General features: G+C 40.8%; 1 protein-coding gene across 3 annotated transcripts in view; it reads right to left on the bottom strand.

The window, feature by feature from the left end:
• The window catches only part of vwa8 (von Willebrand factor A domain containing 8), a 474,906-nt gene that overhangs the window by 164,114 nt on the left and 289,057 nt on the right, over window positions 1–21,735 (bottom strand). For all 3 annotated transcript variants that reach the window (XM_041211497.1, XM_041211500.1, XM_041211499.1), the window contains 4 exons: window positions 19,542–19,747; window positions 12,607–12,758; window positions 1,846–1,948; window positions 367–505 (listed from right to left, as the gene is read on the bottom strand). In XM_041211497.1, coding sequence (XP_041067431.1) covers window positions 367–505; window positions 1,846–1,948; window positions 12,607–12,758; window positions 19,542–19,747 — 600 coding nt within the window. The remainder of the gene's footprint in view (window positions 1–366; window positions 506–1,845; window positions 1,949–12,606; window positions 12,759–19,541; window positions 19,748–21,735) is intronic.

Raw genomic sequence — 21,735 nt, 5'->3', positions numbered from 1 at the left:
AAAGATTCTATATAAATGTAATTCTTTCTTCCTAATCATCTAGAAACACTGCATTTGCCATGTGAATCTTTTTACACCAAAAGCATTTCCTGCTAACTGATTGCACAAGTCTTGGACTCTCTGCACTCTAGTTCTGCTGCACTTTTCTTATTGCTAGCTTGTCAATTGTAATGTGTGTTTGCTGGGGAACAGCCTGCCTGCAAAACTTTACCGATTCCTTCTATCCTTGATTTTGATGCAAAGGAAAAGCAGTTGCAGCCTCAAAATTCACAAAGAAATCTGTAAACTAATGACAAGAATCATTGTGGCTCAGAGAAGCGAGTAGCCCCCTGAATGAGGAAATGCCTGTGATTGAGAGGGCATTACCTTTGGCTGTGGCAACATCACAAACAATATTAACTTCATTCAGGGGAATTCTCCAGTGGGCTTGTTGCTCTGTGAAACTGAGCCCCCTCGACTCATGTCGTTCTAAGGGATATCCCTTGACCCTCAAGTACACAGGACCCTATTAACAGAAGAAAAATGGTTAGATTCCACTTAAAGCTAAACACGCTTACAATTTGATTCAGCATCCATTAGTAAAACATCTCCGTTATGAGCACATTGAAAATACCAGCTGCATTTGATTGATAAGTTATTTCTATAGCTGACACAATTCAAGGTTTCAAAATACAATTGGCTAAGGGACAGAAAGCAGAGAGTAGTGATGAATAGTTGTTTATCCAAATGGATGAATGTTTACCGTGGCGCCCCCGCATGGGTCAGTATTATTACTATTGCGCTTTTTGACATACTGTAGGTTGTGGCTTTTTAGTCGACCCAAAATATAAGACAACACCATGTTTTCAGTGCCAAAAATCATCTTTAGGCTTATTCTTGGGCGTATAAATCCTTTTTCAGCTACGAAATGGTGTACTAGCATTAGGAGTTGGCCTCAAAATTTTTCACCTCAGTTTTATTCACCTTATAAGTCGATTTATGGGATCAAGCAGGTGATATGGACTGTGATGCGAAGATGATGTGTGGGAGTTTAAGGCATGCCCACACAGAGTAGACTTCGCATGTGAATGACAAACAGAAATGGGCCCTCCATCAAAAAGAATGAAGTATGAAGCTGCTTTCAAGCTGGAAGTTGTAACATTTTCTAACTTAGCAAATAGCTGTGCTGCAGCGATGGAGTTTGGTGTTAGTGAAAAACTAGTGCAAGAACGGAAGGAGGAATCCACCTGAAGAAGATGCCCAAGACCAAATGCATCACGAGAGCGGGGACCAGCCACTGGCCTGATCTTGAGAAGCATGTATCATACTGAGGAACGAAAATCATCAGAATGCCTACGTTATCAGAAATTAAATGTGTACATTCACAGCTAAGTGGCTAAATCAAATCCTGTGTTCAGCAAAGATTTCAGAACAACAGCTAGTTGGTGTTGCTGCTTTATAGAATGAAACAGTCTAGTGTTGCAGCAGAAGACTAAGATCACTCAGAGACTACCAAGAGATCTCTATGCCAAATCTACCAGTTCCAGCGGTTCATCATCAGACTGTAATTCTGCAGACCACGGCTCTTCGAGTAGACATCCAAGTGCTTTTTAAATGTGGGGAGAGTTTCTGCCTCTACCACCTTTGCAAACAATGAGGTCTAGGTCCCTACTACCCTTTGGGTGAAAACAATATTTCCCCCATCTCCCTTTTATTCCTTCGACCAATTACTTTAAATCTATGCCTCCTGGCTTTTAGCCATCCTGCTAGAGTAAATAGATTTTCTATTTGAAGTATAAACCTTGTAAATAGATACCTAAATGTAAACACTGTCACGTTATACAGGAGAAAGAAAGGGAACCAAACCTTTATGGTTGTCTGCTGACACTCTGTAGGGCAAAGAAGCTTCCGGCTTTCTGGTTGGTTGAAAGTCCAGTGGCTGGTGAATTTACACTCCGGCAAAGGTAACCTGTCAAACGTTTACAAGTTGGAGCAGTGTAGCTTCACAACATACCAAGACATCCCTTCAGAGGTTCAACAAAAAGAAGAGTTCACTACCAAAACCACAGCAGAGCTATTGTTGGATTGGCACTATATACCATACAAACACAAATATTAATGGAGTGAGAGGAAGGAAGCAAGGATAGTAGGGATGGTGGGAGCAAGGGTAGGATGGAGGGTGGGATGGAGGGAGGCTGAGAGGGAGAGAAGGAAGGAGGGGAGGAGGGAGGGAGGAGGGAGAGATGGAGGAAGGAGGGAAGAGGAATGGAGGAAGGGTGGGGCAGCAAATGGGAGGGAGGCAGGGGGAGGGAGGAAAGAGAGTTTTTGGGAAGGTGGGAAGGAGGTAGGTGGGAGGGACGGAGGGAGGTTGTGGGGGGTTGGTGGGTAGGAGGAGAGCAGCAGGGTAGGAGTGATAGTGGGAGGGAGGGTTGGAGAATGCGGGAGGGTAGGTGATGGTGAGAGGGTGGGAGAGATGGAGGGAGAGTGTGAAGGAGGGATGGTAGGTGGGAGGGAGGGGAATAGGGAACTTACATTAAGGGCACCTTGCACAACTTCAGGGTGGCCCAAAGTGGTTCACAGTCATTGAAGCGTTTTTGAAATGTAGTAACTGTTGCAATGTAGAAAAATGGTTTACGCATAGCAAGATCCCACATCCATACAATGTGACAAGTGAGCAGATAACCAGTTTTTGGTTGCATTAGTTGAGAATCAATATTGATAATAACACTGAGGACACTCTCCTTTGAATAGTGTCCAGGGTTTTTGCATCCACCCAGGGAGGACAGGCATGGCCTCAGTTTTACATCTCATCTGAAAGGCTGCACCTGTGACAACTCCCTCTATATTATAAATGTCAGCAGGAGTTAGGTAAATTGGCCCTTGGATAGAAATAGAGACAGTAATAAGAGGGAACAAATTTTACATGGTCTCAAAAAGAATTAAAAGGAAGGTTAGAAAATGCCTTTCCACAATTCAAATGCAGAATTCAATGCCTCAATAGTGTAATCTTCCACTTCTCCACTCTATTACCCACATTGTTCCTCCCAGTAAACAGAATTGGTCAAAAACTCACAAGGAGCAAGCACACAAATGCAGAAAAACACCAGTCCATAAATGCCATTAAAAGGGAATTAGTTACTTGGAAAGGAAAACTATTAAAGGGGAACAAGGAGATTGGGATTAGACTGGGTGAGATATAAATGACTGTGGGGAGTGAGCTGAAGAGTGGCATTAAAGTGCATGAAATATTGATGGTGGAGAGTTTTGAAACATAATCAAGGTGTTCATAGCTGTAAATCTATGATATAAAACCGTAGAGTGGAAATTACTGAATGCGCTCATACCAAATTAATCTCTCTGCTACTTAAACAGGTTAAAATCTCCATCAAATAGAGAAGAGAGAAGCAGGTTAAGCACTGTAATGAGAAAATCACAGATAGCAATTTCTAACCTTCCACATACTAAATTTAAAAACAAAACAATTCATCTGCAATAAATGAAATAAATTCTAAGCATTTAATATTTTGCCATCACGGACAGTCCCAGGCTGTCAGTGCTTCACATCACAGTGTGACAGGCTTTGGGGCTGCAAATGCATCATTTTTTGCCATGCATCTCTGTTATGATATACAGGACCACAGACACAACCCTTTCCACTTCTATCAAAATTTATTTTTGGTAGCTTTCCTCTCAATTGTTAATTTTTGATACACTTTGATCTAGTTTATTAAAGAAAGATAAATAGGGAACTGGACAGGGCATTGGTTTAGGTACTTGTGTTTTTCCTCTGTGACAAGGGCTCAAATCCAGTCTAAGACCTCCTCTGCTGGCTCCTACTTGTTCATTAATTGACCACGAATCAATAACCTTGTTTGCCTAATTTCTTGTTTTATTTCTCACTTTTCTTAATAATAGAGTATGCTTGACATTTTTTCAATTTGAGGAGCTAATTTTGAATCATTAGCATTTTGGAAGAACAATACATTTTTTGTATCTGCGATTTTTTCCACCTTCTTCTTTGAAGACTCTAGGTTGAAAATTGCAAGGATCTGTGCTTGCGCCTCAGTTGTTTACAATCTATATCAATGACTTAGATGAGGGGTCTGAGTGTAATCTACCCAAATTTGGTGATCATAGAGCTAGGTAGGAAAGCAAGCTGTGAGGAGGATGCAAAGAGGCTGTAAAAGGATACAGATAGATTGGGTAAGTGGGTAGGAAAGTGGCAGATGAGAAATAATGTGGCAAGTGTCAAATTATTCTCTTTCATAGGAAGAATAAAAGAGCAGAATATTTTTTTTAAAGATGAGAGATGAGTTAATATTGGTTTTCGGAGGGACTTGGATGTCCTTGTTCATGAATCACAGCAAATTTACATGCAGATACAGCAAGCAATTAGGAAGAAAAATAGTCTGTCAGCCTTTATTGCAATGGGGTTGAAGTATGAAAGTAAGGAAGGCTTGCCGCACATGTATTCTCTGGAGTTTAGAAGAATGAAAGACGATCTCATAGAAATGTATAAAATTCTGAGAGGGTTTAAGAACCTAAGAAATAGGAACAGGAGTAGATCATTCAGCCCCTCGAGTCTGCTCCGCCATCAAATAAGATTATGGCTTATCTTCATGTGTTTCGATTTCCACATTCCCATCTGACCCGATAACCTTTGATTCCTTTGCCTAACAAGAATCTATCTACCTCTGCCTTAAAAATATTCAATGACCCTGCCTCCACCACCTTCTGAGGCAGAGAATTCCAAAGTTGCACAACCCTCAGAAAAAATTTCTCCTCGTCTCTGTCTTAAAAGGACGATCCCTAATTTTAAAACTGTGCCCCCTAGTTCTGGACTCACCCACAAGGGGAAACAACCTCTCAACGTCCACCTTGTCGAGGCTGTTCAGGATCTTCAATCAAATCACCCCTCATTCTCCTAAATCTAGTGGAAACAAGCCTGGTCTGTTCAACCTTTCCTCATAAGACAACACACTCATTCAAAGTATCAATCTAGTAAACCTCCTTTGAACTGCCTCCAATGCATTTACATCCTTCCTCAAATAAGGAGACCAAAACTGCACACAGTATTTGAGGTGCAGTCTCACCAATGCCCTGTTTAGCTGAAGCATAACATCCTTACTTTTATGTTCAATCCCTCTCGTGATAAAGGATAGCATTCCATTAGCCTTCTTAATTACTTGCTATACCTGCATACTAACTTGTTATGACTCATGTACTAGAACACCTAGATCCCTGTGCACCTCAGAATTATGCAGCCATTCTCTATTTAAGTAATATTCTGCTTTTTTGTTCTTCTTGCCAAAGTGAACTTCTTCACATTTTCCAACATTAAACTCCATTTGCCAGATCTTTGCCCACTCACTCAACCTATCTATAAATTTTTTAAAAACTTATTTGTACTTGGGATGTGACCATCGCTGGCTTGGCCAGCATTTAGTGCCCATCTCATTGCCTTTGAGGGCATTTAAGAGTCAACCACATTGATGTGGGTCTGGAGTCACATGTAGGCCAGATCAGGCAGGGGCAGCAGATTTCCTTCCCTAAACAACATTAGTGAACCTGAACCAGATGGGCTTTTACAACAATCGACAATGGTTTCATGGTCATCGCTAGGCTTTTAATTCCAGATTTTTATCGAATTCAAATTCTACCATCTGCCCTGAGTCTCTGGATTACCAATCTAGTGACAATACTACTATGCCATCGCCTCCCCCATCTGAAACCTCATGTCCTCTTCACAACATACTTTCCTTTGTGTCATCTGCGAATTTAGCTCCCATGTCTTCACTCCCCTCATCTAAGTAATTGATGTAAGTCATAAAATGTTGAGGCCCCAGTACAGACCCGTGGGATTCCACTTGTTACATCCTGCCAATCAGAAAAAGACCCATTTATGCATGCTCTCTGCCGGCCAGCCAATCTTCTATCTATGCTAATATATTACCCACTACACCATGCGCTTTTATTTTCTGTAACAATCTTTGATGTGGCACCTTCTCAAATGCCTTCTGAAAATCCAAGTGCAGTATGTCTACCGGCTCTCCTTTATCCACTGCGCATGTTACTCCTTCAAAAAAACTCCAATAAATTGGCTAAACATGATTTTCCTTTCACAGGGTAGATGCTAAGAGGAAGGTTCCCCTGACTGGAGAGTCTAAAACTAGGGTCCGTAGTTTTAGAATAAGCATTTCAGACTCAGATGAGGAGATATTTCTTCATTCAGAGAGTTGTGAATCTTTGGAATTTATTAAACCAGAGAACTGTGATGCTCAGTTGTTGTGTATATTCAAGAAAGAGATCAATAGATTTTTGGGCCTAAGGGATATGGGGATAGTCAGAAGAAACGGAGTTGAGATAGAAGATCATCCATGATCGCCAGAACAGGCTCAAGGAAGGTGTATGGCTTACTGCTGCTCCTATTTACGGCCTCATGAGAATTTGTCAATCTTCAGCCTCACTCCATTGCATCTTTAATTTTTTAGTCAATCTAGCATGTTTATCCTCATGATTTATTTTTAATTTTCCTTTTAATTTATTCTCTTCCTCTACTGTGAAGAATTATAACAAGTCTGCCATGATATTATTTTCAATTACAGTATCACCCACATCTGTCTTAGTCACAATCTTTTTCTCGATATGGCTGCAAAAGCTTTTATTATTACTCTTGATAAGTTTTTTTTTCTTGTATTCCTCTTCTGTAGATTTTACTACTTTTCTCTTATACCTTTCTTCATATCTCTCCAATTTTGCAGGACCTCTACTGTTCTTTGCGTTATTGTATTATCTTAACTCTCAATTCTTTTGTTTGCCAAAATTGTTTCATGTAAAATTACGTATTACCTCCTTCACCTGGACTGAGCAGTGGATAATCTCACCATCCTCGACCTTCAGAGGACATTTTTACTCAACATCTGGTCAGCCAATGGGAATGTATTTCTCTATCCTGGCACATTGCCTCTTTCACTCTTTTGGAAAACCCCAAATCAAGAACTCATTGCTCAAATCTTCTTTCACCAGTCTCACCACTTCGCCTTTCAGTTAATCAGGAGTCTGAAGCCCGACTCTACAATCATGCCCATTCTTGTTGCGTGTCTGGCCCCAGCTACTCAATTCCAAGTTGTTGTTAAAAGGATTTCACTGACACTCCCCCACCATTGAAAGGACTTCACTGACTACCAACACCCAACCCCAGCCCATATTGATGTGGAAATAAGGCAGTTTTAGTTTGAAATTCTATATTTGCAAATGAACGCAACAAAAGACTGGATTGTTTCACAGATAACTGGCATTGATTTGATGGACCAAAAGACTGTGCCGTATTGATTCTAGGAGAATAAAGTATCGCTGTTTGTATATGCCGTAGATAACTTGCAGGTGACACTATACTGCCAGAAACAGATTCAACTTCACATTCAATAGATTAAGCAGCAACTCTGAGATGCTTGGTGCTTTTCACTTAGATAATATACATTTTTTGCCAGGTTTTAAACCTTAGCTCACTTTATTTTCAAAAATCCTATTTACATCAAAGATTACAAAAAAATATTGACTATAAATAGAACTCTGCATAACCTTTGAATGAATTTCCCTCCAAATAACAGGGCCAATGACTTAAACTGGTCTCGGCTACAAACTCTGTCGTTCCTCCTTACATTATGGATCAAAGTCAGAGAGGTTTTGACCTCAATATGGAGTGTTGGTGGAACACCGGTAGAGACCACGCTATAGCTCTTAGGGACAATTCATGTTCTCAGTTAACTAAGAGTCCACACTTACACAATTTCTTCCTGGCAGCAACCTGTTGGGTTAACCGTACAGGTTATCTCACACAGATACACATACTGAACAAAAAATAAAAACAAAAAAACTGCGGATGCTGGAAATCCAAAACAAAAACAGAATTACCTGGAAAAACTCAGCAGGTCTGGCAGCACCGGCGGAGAGGAAAAGAGTTGACGTTTCAAGTCCTCATGACCCTTCAACAGAACTTGAGTTCGAGTCCAAGAAAGAGTTGAAATATAAGCTGGTTTAAGGTGTGTGGGGGGGGGGCGGACAGAGAGAGAGAGAGAAGTGGAGGGGGTTGGTGTGGTTGTAGGGACAAACAAGCAGTGATAGAAGCAGATCATCAAAAGATGTCACCAACAATAGAACAGAAGAACACATAGGTGTTAAAGTTGGTGATATTATCTAAACGAATGTGCTAATTAAGAATGGATGGTAGGACACTCAAGGTATAGCTCTAGTGGGGGTGGGGAGAGCATAAAAGATTTAAAAATATTTAAAAATAATGGAAATAGGTGGGCCCCACTAGAGCTATACCTTGAGTGCCCTACCATCCATTCTTAATTAGCACATTCGTTTAGATAATATCACCAACTTTAACACCTGTGTTCTTTTGTTCTATTGTTGGTGACATCTTTTGATGATCTGCTTCTATCACTGCTTGTTTGTCCCTACAACCACACCAACCCCCTCCACTTCTCTCTCTCTCTTCGCACCACCCCCCCACCCCCCCGCCCCCCCGCCACACACCTTAAACCAGCTTATATTTCAACTCTTTCTTGGACTTGAACTCAAGTTCTGTCGAAGGGTCATGAGGACTCGAAACGTCAACTCTTTTCTTCTCTGTCGATGCTGCCAGACCTGCTGAGTTTTTCCAGGTAATTCTGTTTTTGTTTCACATACTGAACAGACTGGTTTAGCAATTAACTTCCTGGCTGCTTTCATTTACAACTGCATTGATAAAGGGGGTCAGTTTAGTTTTCGACTGCTGACTGGTTGAGAACCTTGGCAAAAAGGCAATGTCAAAAGATCCCTCCCTGGCATTGAAACACTTAATAAATAATGGAATTATAATAGATAATTCATTATAATTAAAAGCAAAACATGGCTCATGGAAAAGTTCCAGTGTAAGCACAGTGCAGCAAGCATTTGGACGCAGCCAGTGTATGAATGGGTAGAACATTGCACAGGCTCTTGTAGACTTTTTTCAGAGTCTGGAAAACAAGAGCTTTCTCAATAATTTGTTGTTTAGAGCTGAACTTCTCCCCACATAGATCCCTGTCTCTACCACATAAACAAGCACACCCGCACAACTGTGAGCACTTGTACACAAACCAGCATACATACAGTTTCAAACCTGTAAAATCTTACACCATCAGCTTCCTATTCTGGTAGAAATTACTTCCTGTAAATTACTTGACTTGTTCAGCTACCTCTGACTTTAGATGGCATTAGCACCATGTGCTTTTACCTCATCCTCAGCAAAATGTAAATTAGGAAATTAGCTTGACCATTCTACCCTGTTCTGCACATGGCAGAAGTGGAACAATATTAACTGCATGCAGGGCCGTGTGGATAACAATGAGTGTGTTCCAGAAATTCTAACTCATACTTGGGAAATCTGTCATGGCTATGAGTGGTATTTTACCAAGTGGCACTGAGAGAATTACCCTGCCAGAGTTAAAAGAATTTTAAACAGATCTGTAGTCACAGTTAGTTTGTGTGTGTGTGGCTTGACGGCAGCTTTGTGAGTAGTTATGTCAAATGTTTGCAGTCTGGCAGAGCTCCTTTGCCTCTGTTCTAACTCCTGGTCTGAATGGACATGTACTTTGGGAAGACTGCCAATGCTCTTTCAAATGGAATGGTGCATCATTTATAAACAATGCTGAAGCCAGCTCAACTACATGCACCAAATTTCTCAACTCCTCTCCCTTGGATCCTGAATGAAGAATAAGTACATTTTTTAGCTTGTGTAAGTGCCGTTTTGAAGCATGGGATGGTGAGCCAACTAAAATTTCAAAGGTTCCAAAAGAACAGCAGCATACAAAGCAAAAAGATTGAGCTTACTAGTCCTGTGTGTACATCTGGGGAGAGAGGAGGGTGTTGGTGTACTTACCTGAGCAAAATGCATTCATTTGAACAGTTCCAGATTTTTTAAGAGAGGCTCATGAAAAGCCACATTCTTCACACTGACAGGTTCATTAACCTGTTGGGCACAAGTTGCAGTTGGAAGTGAAAGCAGTCAGGAAGTTAATTTCTGAACCAGTCTGCTCAGTATGTGTACCTGTGTGAGATAATCTGTGCAGTTAACTCAACAGGTTGCTGCGAGGAAGAAATTGTGCAAATTTCTGCCTTTGGTGTGGACCCTTAGTTAGCTGAGAACATGAATTGGCCCAAAGAGCTATAGCTTGGTCTCCTACCTATGTTCCACCAACACTCCATACTTGGGGCAAAGCCTCACTGATTTTGACCCATTGTGTAAAGAGGAACGACAGAGTTTGTAGCTGAGACCAGTTTAATTTATTTGTTAAGCCCTGTTATTTGGAGGGGAAATTCACTCAAAGGTTGTGCAGAGTTCTACTTATAGTCGAGAAATTATTTAAGTAAACCCTATCTCAGCGCTTTCTCACAAAGGCATACTATTAAAGCTGATTTTACAATAACCTGCTGGCTTGGTTCAGTGGGTGCAACTTCAAGTCTGAAGATTGTGGGTTCAAGCCCCACTCTAGCATTTTAGACTTGGAATCCATTAGTGAGGGAATACAGAAATGTTACCATTCAAATAGGATAATAAAACAAGCCCCAGTCTACCTGCTCCAGCTGATGTAAAAGATCCCATGGAGTTATTTGAAGGAAAGTTCTCCTGGCATCTCACTTGAACTGAATGCAAAGCATTTCGAAACATTGTGAGAGGTGGGAAGGTTCTTTATAAATGCAAGATTCTTTTCCGCAAAGACACTTTGTTTGACCAGCTGTATATAATGCAGGCGGGCAAAAGTGCTCAATGAAGCAAGAGTACTCTGGAGCCAAAGGAGCCTTGGATATCACAACAGAATGTTTATAAGAGCAAGGATCTTACAACTACATGGAGTGGTTGAAATGATTAGTATGGATGTATTTGGGGGAAGCTAGATAGTAACATGAGGGAGAAAAGAATAGAAGAATTTACAGATAAGGTGAGATGAAGTAAGATGGGGGGAAACTGGTGTGAACAAATGGCTGGAGTGGGCTGAATGACCTGTTTCTGTGCTGTAAATTCACATTTACTCCCTCCATCACCAGCACACAGTGGCAGCAGTGTGAATCATCTACAAGATGCACTGATGCAACTCGCCAAGGTTCTTTCGACAGCACCTTCCAAACCCGCGACTTCTGCCACTTAGATGGACAAAGGCAGCAGGTACATGGGAACACCACCACCTGCAAGTTTCCCTCCTTGTAACACATCCTGATTTGGAAATATATCGGTTCCTTCATTGTTGCTGGTCAAAATCCAGGAACTCCCTCTCTAACAGCACTATAGGTGTGACAGTAGTGATTCAAGAAAGCAGCTCATCACCACCCTCTCAAGGGTGATTAGGGACTAGCAACAAATGGTGGCCTCACTAGTGACGCTCACATCCCACGACAGAATAAAGAAAAAGCCCTAAGGGGCCAGGTTTTCAGGTTTGCCAGCAGCTGGCAAAGTATGTACTGGTTACACTTGGCATGCCAGCGGTTTATTTTTTAAGGGATGGGGTGGGGGAAATCAATGGTGCAGGGGGCAATTTTGGGCTTGCAGTGCACAGTGGGTGATCCTAGAGAAAAATAAAGCCCTTCCCAGTCAAACAAAATCATCATGACTCAGCTTCCCTTTCAGCAGCTTTTAAGAAGAGGACACTCATCAGCTACACCAAGGCTGCCCCATCCTCCCACTAATTTAAGTGTGGATAATTTGCACAAAAGCTCTAGCACCTTCTGAGCTTGATCACCGTGGGTTGCGGCAAGCTCACCGGTCACATCATAGGCCTCAGGTCTCCGTAGTCAGCAACACAAGGAAATAGCATATCAGACATTCCACCACTATCACCCCACAGAGTTCATCAACACTGAATGCAGCAGAAACTAGGTTATATGCCTCCACTCAATTCACCATTCGACAGCTTCAAGTGTCAGGACACCAGATATCCAAGCCTACCAGCCTCAGTGGAAATCCTAGACAGTTGCTAGCAACAGGAAAATATCCTACACCAAAATTTACCAAAGGAAAATAAACACATCCATTTCAAGAAAAATACTTGTTTCTTCTCTTTTTAATTCTAGCAGTGATAAAATATATTCGTGTGTGCAAATTTTAAGTAAAATTCTTGGTCACATATGTAAGACATTCAGAGGGAAAGGTAAATAAGTTATACTATCACTGGTGGGACAGTTAACCCTTTGTGGATTGCAGAATTTCTGCATGAGAATAGAAAATATTAATTACATTTTTTAGGCTCCAGATAGTGCTATGCATTAAAAGTGTCAGCATTTCTTCCATTTTTAGTTATATGAAATGATAGACAAAATGTCCAAAAATTGCAATGTGTGATGGTTTAAGAAATAGCTTCTGAAACAAGGACAGACACACAAGCCCAGTGAAGAAACAAATATTTTCCTTTATTGTAGATGATTTTCAAGTTTCTCAAATTAAATTAGTTACTGAACACTTGCTGTAGAGCTACGATAAAATTTTGTTTCAAGATCTGAAGCTCGATCCTCAGTAATCAACAATTGATTAGCAACATACAGTAAGTCTCAATGAATAATGCAAGGTGGCATTTTCCATTCACTTAGAAATTAACATATTGAGCTTACTCCTTGGCCAACTGTATATTAGTAGCCTTGGCTCCTATTGGTATCCCGTGCTTGTGCAGAGTGTTGACAAGGATTTCACGCATTTCGCCATTGTAGGAATCAAAGTCAAATACATTCCGAACCACATTTGCGAGTCCCTCAGTAGGGAATTTCTGTGGAGAGACATAACACAAGAATAGAGTCCTATAAAATTTCCATTGACACATTCTTACATCATCCTGTGTGAGTTCTGAACTTTAATTCAGTCACTTCAATTATTTCCCGAGAAATATATATGTATTATTTCAGGAAATCAGATGCACATTTTAATTAACTGCTCATTGATTTTTTTGGTGAAACAATCACTACTGTGCTTAAAATTAGAAGCATTTATTATTCATAATAATATTAAGTGTTATGTACATGAAAATAGTGCTTAGTACAAAATGGCTCAATGGTAGCTCTGCCAATAGGGACTCTGTTGAGATGTAGTGCACATAAAATATCTTGCTAACATTATTCAGATCTAAACCAATTATATAACAGCCTTAAAAGTGCTGTGAGGATGACAAACTAACAGCTCCCACAACTCAGAAATGCAAACTAGAAAGGCTCCTTTCAGAAAATAATTTTGGGAAGAGTATATCAGCAAGAATGTTTGCACATGTCACATACCTATCCTAACATTCACTCATTAACATATCAAGAAGTAAAAAAGCAATTTCTCAACACAACAGGTTTACAATGTCCTCTTCTGGTTGTTTTTTTTCTTACTATTCCTTTCAGTTTCTTTTTTACTTTCTCTCTCTTAATCCACTCTCTTTATAACCCTCTTTTTATTTCATCTAGTCTGACTCTAAGTCATTCTATTTCTGTCTCTGTCATTCTGTCTGTTTCTTTTTCTATCTTTTATCATTGGTTATAAAGCTGGGTTATCAGGCATAACATTCATGAGGCATCAATATTGTTGTGCCATTATTAATTCATATTTCCAGAAATTTGTGGCGCAATTATAGTGCAATCTGAAAAGTGAGAGAAAGTTCAATTCATGTCGTTCATCATGTGAAGTGCCACTGCAGCAACTTCTGGGCCAACACATTGGACAAAGCCAACAACATCGAATTTCAACATGGTCCAGATATGCAATAGTATTGGCTTTGCTCATTGGTAGCACTCTCACCGCTGAGTCTTAAAGTCAGGTGTCTCAAAATCCAAAGGATTTGAGCATATTACCTAGGCTGCCACTTCAGTGCAGTGCTCAAGGAATGCTGTATGGTCAGAGGTGCTGTCTCTGGATAAGACATTAACTAGACCTGTCTGCCATCTCGGGTGTATGCAAAAGATCCCACAGCATCATACGAAGATGCATAAGGGAATTTCTGGTACCCTGGTCAAAATTCCTCCTTCCAACAGCAATGCCAACATTAATTTGTCATTTACCCCATTCACTGTTTGTGAAACTTGCTAACTCACTAACTTGCCTGCCATGTAACAAAAGTGACAGCATTTCAAAGAAATTGTTAATTTCTATAAGACCTGGGGAATGTCCTGAGAGTACATTAAGGTGCTGCATAGATGCAAGTTCTTTCTTGCTTAGTATTTTAATTAAGTTTGCAGATGAAGGCACACAAACATCACATTGAACATTTCCACTTAGAATAAAACATAACTTCTGTACTTGAAGTTACTAAAGAGCCTCACATGTTGAGCATTTGTTTAATTCTGTTTGCAGTTAAAACCTACTGCTCGAAATTGTTGTCATAATTTCAGCTGGTAAAACTGACATAAAACAACAATAACTTGTATTTATATCACACCTCTAATGTTGAACCGTTTCTCTCACTCTTCAGATTGCATTATAATTGCGGCACAAATTGCTGGAAATGTGAATTAATAATGGCACAACAATATTGATGTCTCATGAATGATGTGGGTGATAATCTAAAACACCTCAAGATGTTTCACAGAACTATTAAAAAACAAAATATGATACTGAGTAACATAAAGAGATGTTAGCATGTGACCAAAGCTTTGTTAAAGAGGTAAGCTTTATGGAGTGTCTTAAGGGACAAAAATGAGGTAGAGGTTTAGGGAGGCAAATTAAAGTATTTTGTTAAATTAAAAAACAAAATCCTACACAGTTTATGCGCATCTCAAAGCCTTTGCAGAAACATTACAAATTACTCCTACTCCTAACAAAATTTATTTATTTTTTTAAAGAAATCAATGTAGGGTAGGACATCAAGAAATAGTGCCAAGGGATCTTTGAAGCCACCTGCGATGGCTAAGCATCTCATCCAAAAAACTGCACCTCCAACACTCTCTCATCACTGCGCTAAAATGTCAGCCTCCACTATGTTCTCCAATCTCCAGAGCTTCAACCCATTGTTTTTTTGATTAGGTATGAGAAAGCTGCCACTAAGCCATAATTGGTACCCAGGTAGAACATTAGATGGCAGGAGAGATTCCTTAAAACCTACAACCTTGACCAAACCATCTTTTAACTTATGCCACTATGAAATGCCTCATGATGTTCTTCTATACTAAATTGCGCATTTTTTATTCATTCATGGAATGTGAGTGCTGCTGGCTAGGCCACCATTTATTGCCTATCCCAAATTACTCGAGAAGTTGCTAGTGAGCCGCCTTCTTGAATTGTTGCAGTCCGTGTGGTGTAGGTACACCCACGGTGTTGTTAGGGAGGGAGTTCCAGGATTTTGACCCAACAATAGTGAAGGAATGGTTCCAATTAACCCAGCATCCACAGCCTTTTTAGAGACAGAGTTCCAAATTTCATGTACCCTCAAGTGTGGACAAAAAATGCTTCCTGATTTCTCGCCTAATTGGCCAATGTTAAGGTTTTGCTTCCTTGTTTTGGACCCTCGCACATGAAGATATAGTTTCCCTCTATCTACCCTATCAAAAAATTCTTTTAAATTTTAAACACCTTGATCAGACCATTCTTTATTATCAATTCAAAGGAATACAAGCCAAGCTTATGCAACCTGCCCTCATAATTTAACAACCTAAGCCCCAGTATCAGTCTGATGAATCTGCGCTGCACCTCTTCCAATGCAATATATCTTACTTGATGTCCCGGCTCGAAACTGAATACAGTACTCCAGGTGGGGTCTAAATAAGACTCTGTACAACTAAAGCATCCATCCACCCATAATTAGCCATAGTCTATGAGGGGCCATAGGCACCTCTCTCTGCTCACTGTGCTTTCAGCTTCTGATGTTATCCACCTATCCAGTCTTTCTCCAACCTGCATGTTCTTTCCTGATGTTTCATCTTCTACTTTCGCCAAACCAGATGCCCCATCTTTTCCCGTGGTCAGACTTTCTCAATTTTCACTTCTTCATTTCAGCTGAAAGCCTAAGAGGTGTTCCTGCAGACAAATTCATTGGTTCTTTGCTCTGTCCAGCTAATTATTAAGGGCCCTTTGCCAAAGTCATACTTCAAAAGCTGTAATCCTCTTCTCATCAGTGTTATTGAGGATCCAGCTCTTGCACCCATACTGCACAATGCTCCATACCAGGGATTGTGCTAGTTGCTTTTTCCAAGTGCAGGTTGATGTTGGATGTCCTCCATATTTCATGCAGCTGATCAGTTGTAGAGTAGGTAATTGCTCGTCTTATTTTGATTTCAGAGCTGCTATCCTCTTTTATGGTGACCTTCAATACCAGAAATTGAAATTGATCCACATTCGCAATGGTTGCAGGCTGACTCATTAGACTCACCATGAATTGCCGTTGAGTATGTCTCGTTATTGTAGATGCTCAGCCCAGATGCTCATTTCAAGCTTGACCTTCTCAGCTCTTCAGCCATCATGGATCGTCCTGCTTGTCTTCGGCCAGCAGAATGCAGTCATCAGCATCACTGATGTCCCATAACTTCCTCAACCTTGTAAGCTAGTCTCCTTGAGGTCAAAGCTAAAATTCCAATCATCTTTTTGATCACCTTTTGTACCTCCCAATCAATTTTTAATGATTTTGGATTTTGGGTTTCCAAATCTTTCTGATCCTCTACAGTTCCCAGATTCTTGCCATTTAGAAAATAGACTTAATAATCTATCTCCGGCCTGAAGTGGATGATCTCACATGACTTCATTGTGCTCCGTTTGCCATAGTTTTATCCACTTACTTCATCTGTCCATGATCTTTTGCAACTTCCTGGTCCCTGCATTGCTCACAGTCCCTCCTAACTTCATGTCATCTGCTTCCTGGGACAATAGGGCCTCTACAAATTATCTGAACTTGGATATATAGTTAGATCATGGAAGATGAAGCATGCATTGGTGGCCAGGTGCAGAAGATAGAGAAAAAAACAGCTTCTTCACATTGGACTGGGAAGAGGTGTTAAGGCAATCCCTACAGAGTCAGTACTTGACTGTATTATTCCTAATTTAATTAAGTGACCCAGACATCAAAGGCATGTTTAAGCAAGTGGTCAGCACGTTTCTGGAGGTGGTCACCCTGCAGCTTAATGGTGTGCTGGCTGAGAGGGAATGGATGACCGTCAGGTAGTGAAGGAGTCCCATAAGTGCATCTCACTCTCTAACTGATATTATGTACTGAATACTCGTGAAAGTGATGGTTCCTCTGGGGAATGCAGCCAGATCCAAGTCCACAACACCACTGCTGGCTTAGCTGTACAGTGGTGGGGAAGGTTGGGGAGTGGGGGCAGCAGGCAGAAGGAAAATTGGGAAATCAATAATAAAAATAATGCTGAACAATCTGGCAGGCTGTTAGAAAAATAAATACAGGTGAGTGCTGAGATGAGAAAGGAAGAAAAGAGGGAGGGAGGGAGGAAATGAGGGAGGGAGGAAGGATGGATAAAAGGAGGAAAAGAAAGGCAGAAAGAGGGAAGGAAGGAGAGAAGAGAGGGAAGGAGGAATGGAGGATGGGAGGGAAGAAGGGAGGAAGGAAGAAAAGAGAGGGCGGGAATAAGGGAGGGTGGGAATAAGGGAGGGCGGGAACAAGGGAGGGCGTGAAGAGAGGGAGGAAAGGAGGGCAGGACGGGAGGGGAAAGGAAGGCTTGCATTTATATAGTGCCTTTCACAATCACATGTCTCAAAGTACTTTACTGCCAATGAAGAACTTTTGAATCATCATCACTGTTGTAATGTAAGAAACACAGCAGCCAATTTGTGCGCAGCAAACTCCCACAGCAGTGTGTTAATGACCAGATAGTCCCACGTGAGGTTAATTGACGGATAAATATTGGCCAATACACCGTGGATAACTCCCCTGCACTTCTTCAAAACAAAGTCATGGGATCTTTTGTATCCAACTGAGAGGGCAGATGGGGCCTCGGTTTAAAGTTTCACCCGAAAAACGGCACCTTTGATGGTGCAGCTCTCCCTCAGTAATGTACAGGAGTGTCAGCCTAGTGTTAGAAAACAGAGACAGTTTAAGTAAGTTGTATTTGTATTTTATGGGTGTTAGGATTGAGTTTTAGCTTTAAAGTTTAAGTTTGATGTGTATTTGTGTGTTAAGGTCAAATTGAGTTTTAGTTTCACTTTAAAAGGTGCTTGCTTTTCTAATGAGAGTTTTATGACTGTAAACTAAGTTAAGCAGACAAGAGTAGAAAAAAAACAGTAATGTTGCCTAGCAACAGAGCTCCACAGAGGCAGGTCCCTCCCACAGACACACAGAATAAGGAAAACAGCAGTTTGTTTTGAAAGCTGTTGGAGTTCAGCTGGTTTGGAAGATACCTGTCAAACAGAAGCCACCTAGAATGGACAGATAGCCAGCTTCAAGCTAAAGTTGGTTGAAAGTAGCTGCCAGAGAGAGACTGGAGCAAAAAGGACAGATAGCAAGTCCCAAGCTAAATAAAATACCCCAAAATCCAGGGGAGTGGAACAGAAGAAAGTCCCAAAAAGACCTTCTAGTCAAAGATGGATAGAAGCCTGAAAAAGGTCCTGTTAAGTGAAGTTAAAAGTGAGGGGCAGTGAGAAAGGCTCCAAGCTTCAGATTTAAAGAGACAAAAGCTGCAGAAATCAGATTTAAAGTGAGAACAGTTTGCAAGAGGCAATAAGGTCCAAAGAGATGGCTGAAGGTCTGTAACTCTTTGCTACGGGCATGTGAAGCAGTGGTACTGTTGTCGACTAAGTCGGTAAGAGAGAGTGTGTGGAAGACAGCTTGAATGCATGTGGTGACCCAGGGAAGAGGAACATCAGAAAGAGGGTTCGAAACCCTTGAAGTGAACCTTTCCGGAAGGCATTGAGAGAAAGCATTGGTTTGGGAGAAGATTCCAAAGTGAGTTCTTGGAGAGTGGAGATTGGAAACCCTCGTGTGAAAGATGGGGTTCAGTGAGGCTGGTTGGCTCATTGTGTGGCAAGCGTCTGGGGTTGGGGGAGGCGGAGGGAGGGGAAGAGTTGAGGAGAGATCCATAGCATCTGGTTATGGTGGCATCCGTCTCTTGGTTTCAGAGTGTAGTGTGTCTGACCACAGGGCGCCTAATGGTTTACATGGACTGTGTATTTACTATGAACATTAAAGTATAAGATAGCTTTTGTAACTTGTGTTTAACGTTACAAATCTGAATATATCTGTAAAGGTATAGTTGTGGATGAGGGAGTATTGTAATATAGTTCAACTTTTCTTGTTTAATAAATGTTTTATGTTTTTGTTAAAAGTTCAGTAGCCACTCGCCACGTACCCAAACAAACAAATTAAAAGTTAGGACCTATCAAGCTGGGATCCACTCTGGGATCAGGCTTGTCCAGGAGTGACCTCAGCTGGGAACGTAACATGAGGTTTTTGCATTCAAGATAGTTAAGGTATTTGAAGGATGGGGTTTCATGGGATCAATGGCTTTTTTCTCAGTGACATTCCTTCTAGTTTGAGAGCATTGGTATTCTAAGACAATGATTATAGCTCACACCCATTTCTGAAGGCCTCCGGGGTTGTATATATATGATAAATGGGTGTCTACCTGAGCTCACGTACCTGTAGATGTTTTACAATATTAACAACCTCCCTTGTTGAATAAGGATAGGTTATTATTCCTTGATCAGCCATATTTCTCAATTCACCAAAGGCAGAAACAAGCTTTTGAAGAACTGGCTCTGGGACATCAGGACCATACTGTCGAAGCATAGCAAGTTCAGATCGGGGTTTGGGATTATCAACTGCATTGCAGCTAAAAATATCACCTGTTGAAAAAGGAATAAACAACTTAATACGTCACATTGTTTGAAAGGTATGAACTGCTAATACAAACTACTCTTCTGAGGGATAATTTTACAGGGTTCTACTCCCAGCGTGAAGTATCACTAGTTGGGACTGTGGGTCACTGAACTACTCCAATATATTATCTACCTTTGACTAATGCTCCCCACTGGAATGGTGACCTTACAAAATGACCCTCATAATGCTCACATACTATTTCATATAGTCATTAATCTTATAACATGGCTATTATTGTATATCACAGTCTGTTTCTCCCAAAATACTCAAGGGGCTGGAGACAAGAACACCCATTGTAGCGACAGTTAACATTTTATAACCTCAAATCCCCATAATGCAAATATCATGTGACCCTTTATAACTAATAAATGAAACATCTTTGGAACAATGCAGTGCAAATATTGTTTGTACTTGTCTTGAGGATAGCACTAGGGTGTGGCATCATCATCTGTTAGCATTAGTAAAGATGGGTTTACCCTGAGGTTCCCTGTATGGAACAAGTACCAGAACACATGGAAGCCGTCAGGTAAGTAAACTGAAGGGCAGGCCAGTGTGGCTTACAGAGCTTTTGCAGTACGAGGCACATCATGCTCCGCAAAAAGCTGCTTGGGGTAAAGATGACAGTGTTTTACTTTGAAATAAAAACTTGTAACCCCAGGAAAAAATCAAGCCCAACAGCAAAAAAAAATTAACTAATAAAATTCAGATACAACAATATAAAAAGCAGTAATAAAGATCCAATTGATATTTAAAAACTATACTGCACTTTTATCTCTACAGGCATATATATGGCACTGTATTTTTCAAGTAAAAAGCATTGCGGCTAGTCAGCAGCTAGTGAGAAAATTGCTAGATCCGGTGAAAGACAATTTGCCTTAAATTTGGCAGTCAACACAGCCTCCAAAATGCTAGAATATTTCTCCACTTGCAAAAAATTCAATCCCTGCAAAGTGGGCATATAAACCCACATGAGTATCAGTTATGGCTCAGTTGGTTGCACTCTCACCTCTGAGTTCAAGTCCCACTCCAATGCTTGAATACAAAAATCAAGGCTGACACTCCAGTGCAGCACTGAGGGAGAGCTGCAGGAGTTTCATCTTTCGGATGAAACGTTAAACCAAGCCACCATCTGCCTGCTCAAGTGGATGTAAAATATCCCATGGCACTATTTCGAAGAAGAGCAGGGGAGTTATCCCTGGTGTACTGACCAGTCAATTTATCCTTCAATAAACATCACAAACCAGATTATCTGGTCATTGTCATGCTGCTGCTGGGGCAGTCTGCTGTGCTGTGCTTCCAATATTACAACAATGGCTATACTTCAAAAGTGCTTAATTTGCTTTTAAGCACTTTGAGATGTCCAGGGGGTTGTGAAAAGCTCTACATAAATGCAAGCTTTTATTTCTTACCCCAAGTGAGGTTCTGCATCACCAGTGGAGACTCGTGAAATTGAGGGGTGGGGAGGTGCAGTATCTGAAAATGTGAGGCTTGATAAAAAAGTTCGTTAGTCAATATGCTTTTTGTTTTTATCACCCCATATTTGATATTTTTGTTTAAACATTGGTGAATGGGGACTTGTTTAGTATGGGTAGCTAAGGTGATGTTACTCAGCCTGACCATATTAGGTATGTACAAAAACAACCAGTGAAGCATCCTAAGTTTACAACCGGGCTTTACTGTTATTAAATCAGTTCCCTTGCACTGACACCTAGTAACTGTCATCAAACGTTTTTCAATGTCAATAGCACTCAATACTTAAACAGAAGAATTCAGCAAGTCAACCAAAATGGGTAGAAAAAAAATGGTATTTCATTGTAATCTTCTAGTTTTAAATAATGCTGGTTGACAGCTGGTCTTCAACAACCAGTTAAGTTTGTTTATGGAACAGTATATAACGACAGGCAGGCAGAGTTGAAATGCTCTGGGAGCATGGCACTCAATCTGAATACTTGTG

Source organism: Carcharodon carcharias, chromosome 18, assembly GCF_017639515.1.
Source record: "Carcharodon carcharias isolate sCarCar2 chromosome 18, sCarCar2.pri, whole genome shotgun sequence".
NCBI lineage: Eukaryota > Metazoa > Chordata > Chondrichthyes > Lamniformes > Lamnidae > Carcharodon > Carcharodon carcharias.
Note: the sequence above shows the minus strand (reverse complement) of the source record. Positions and strands in the feature narration are given on the sequence as shown.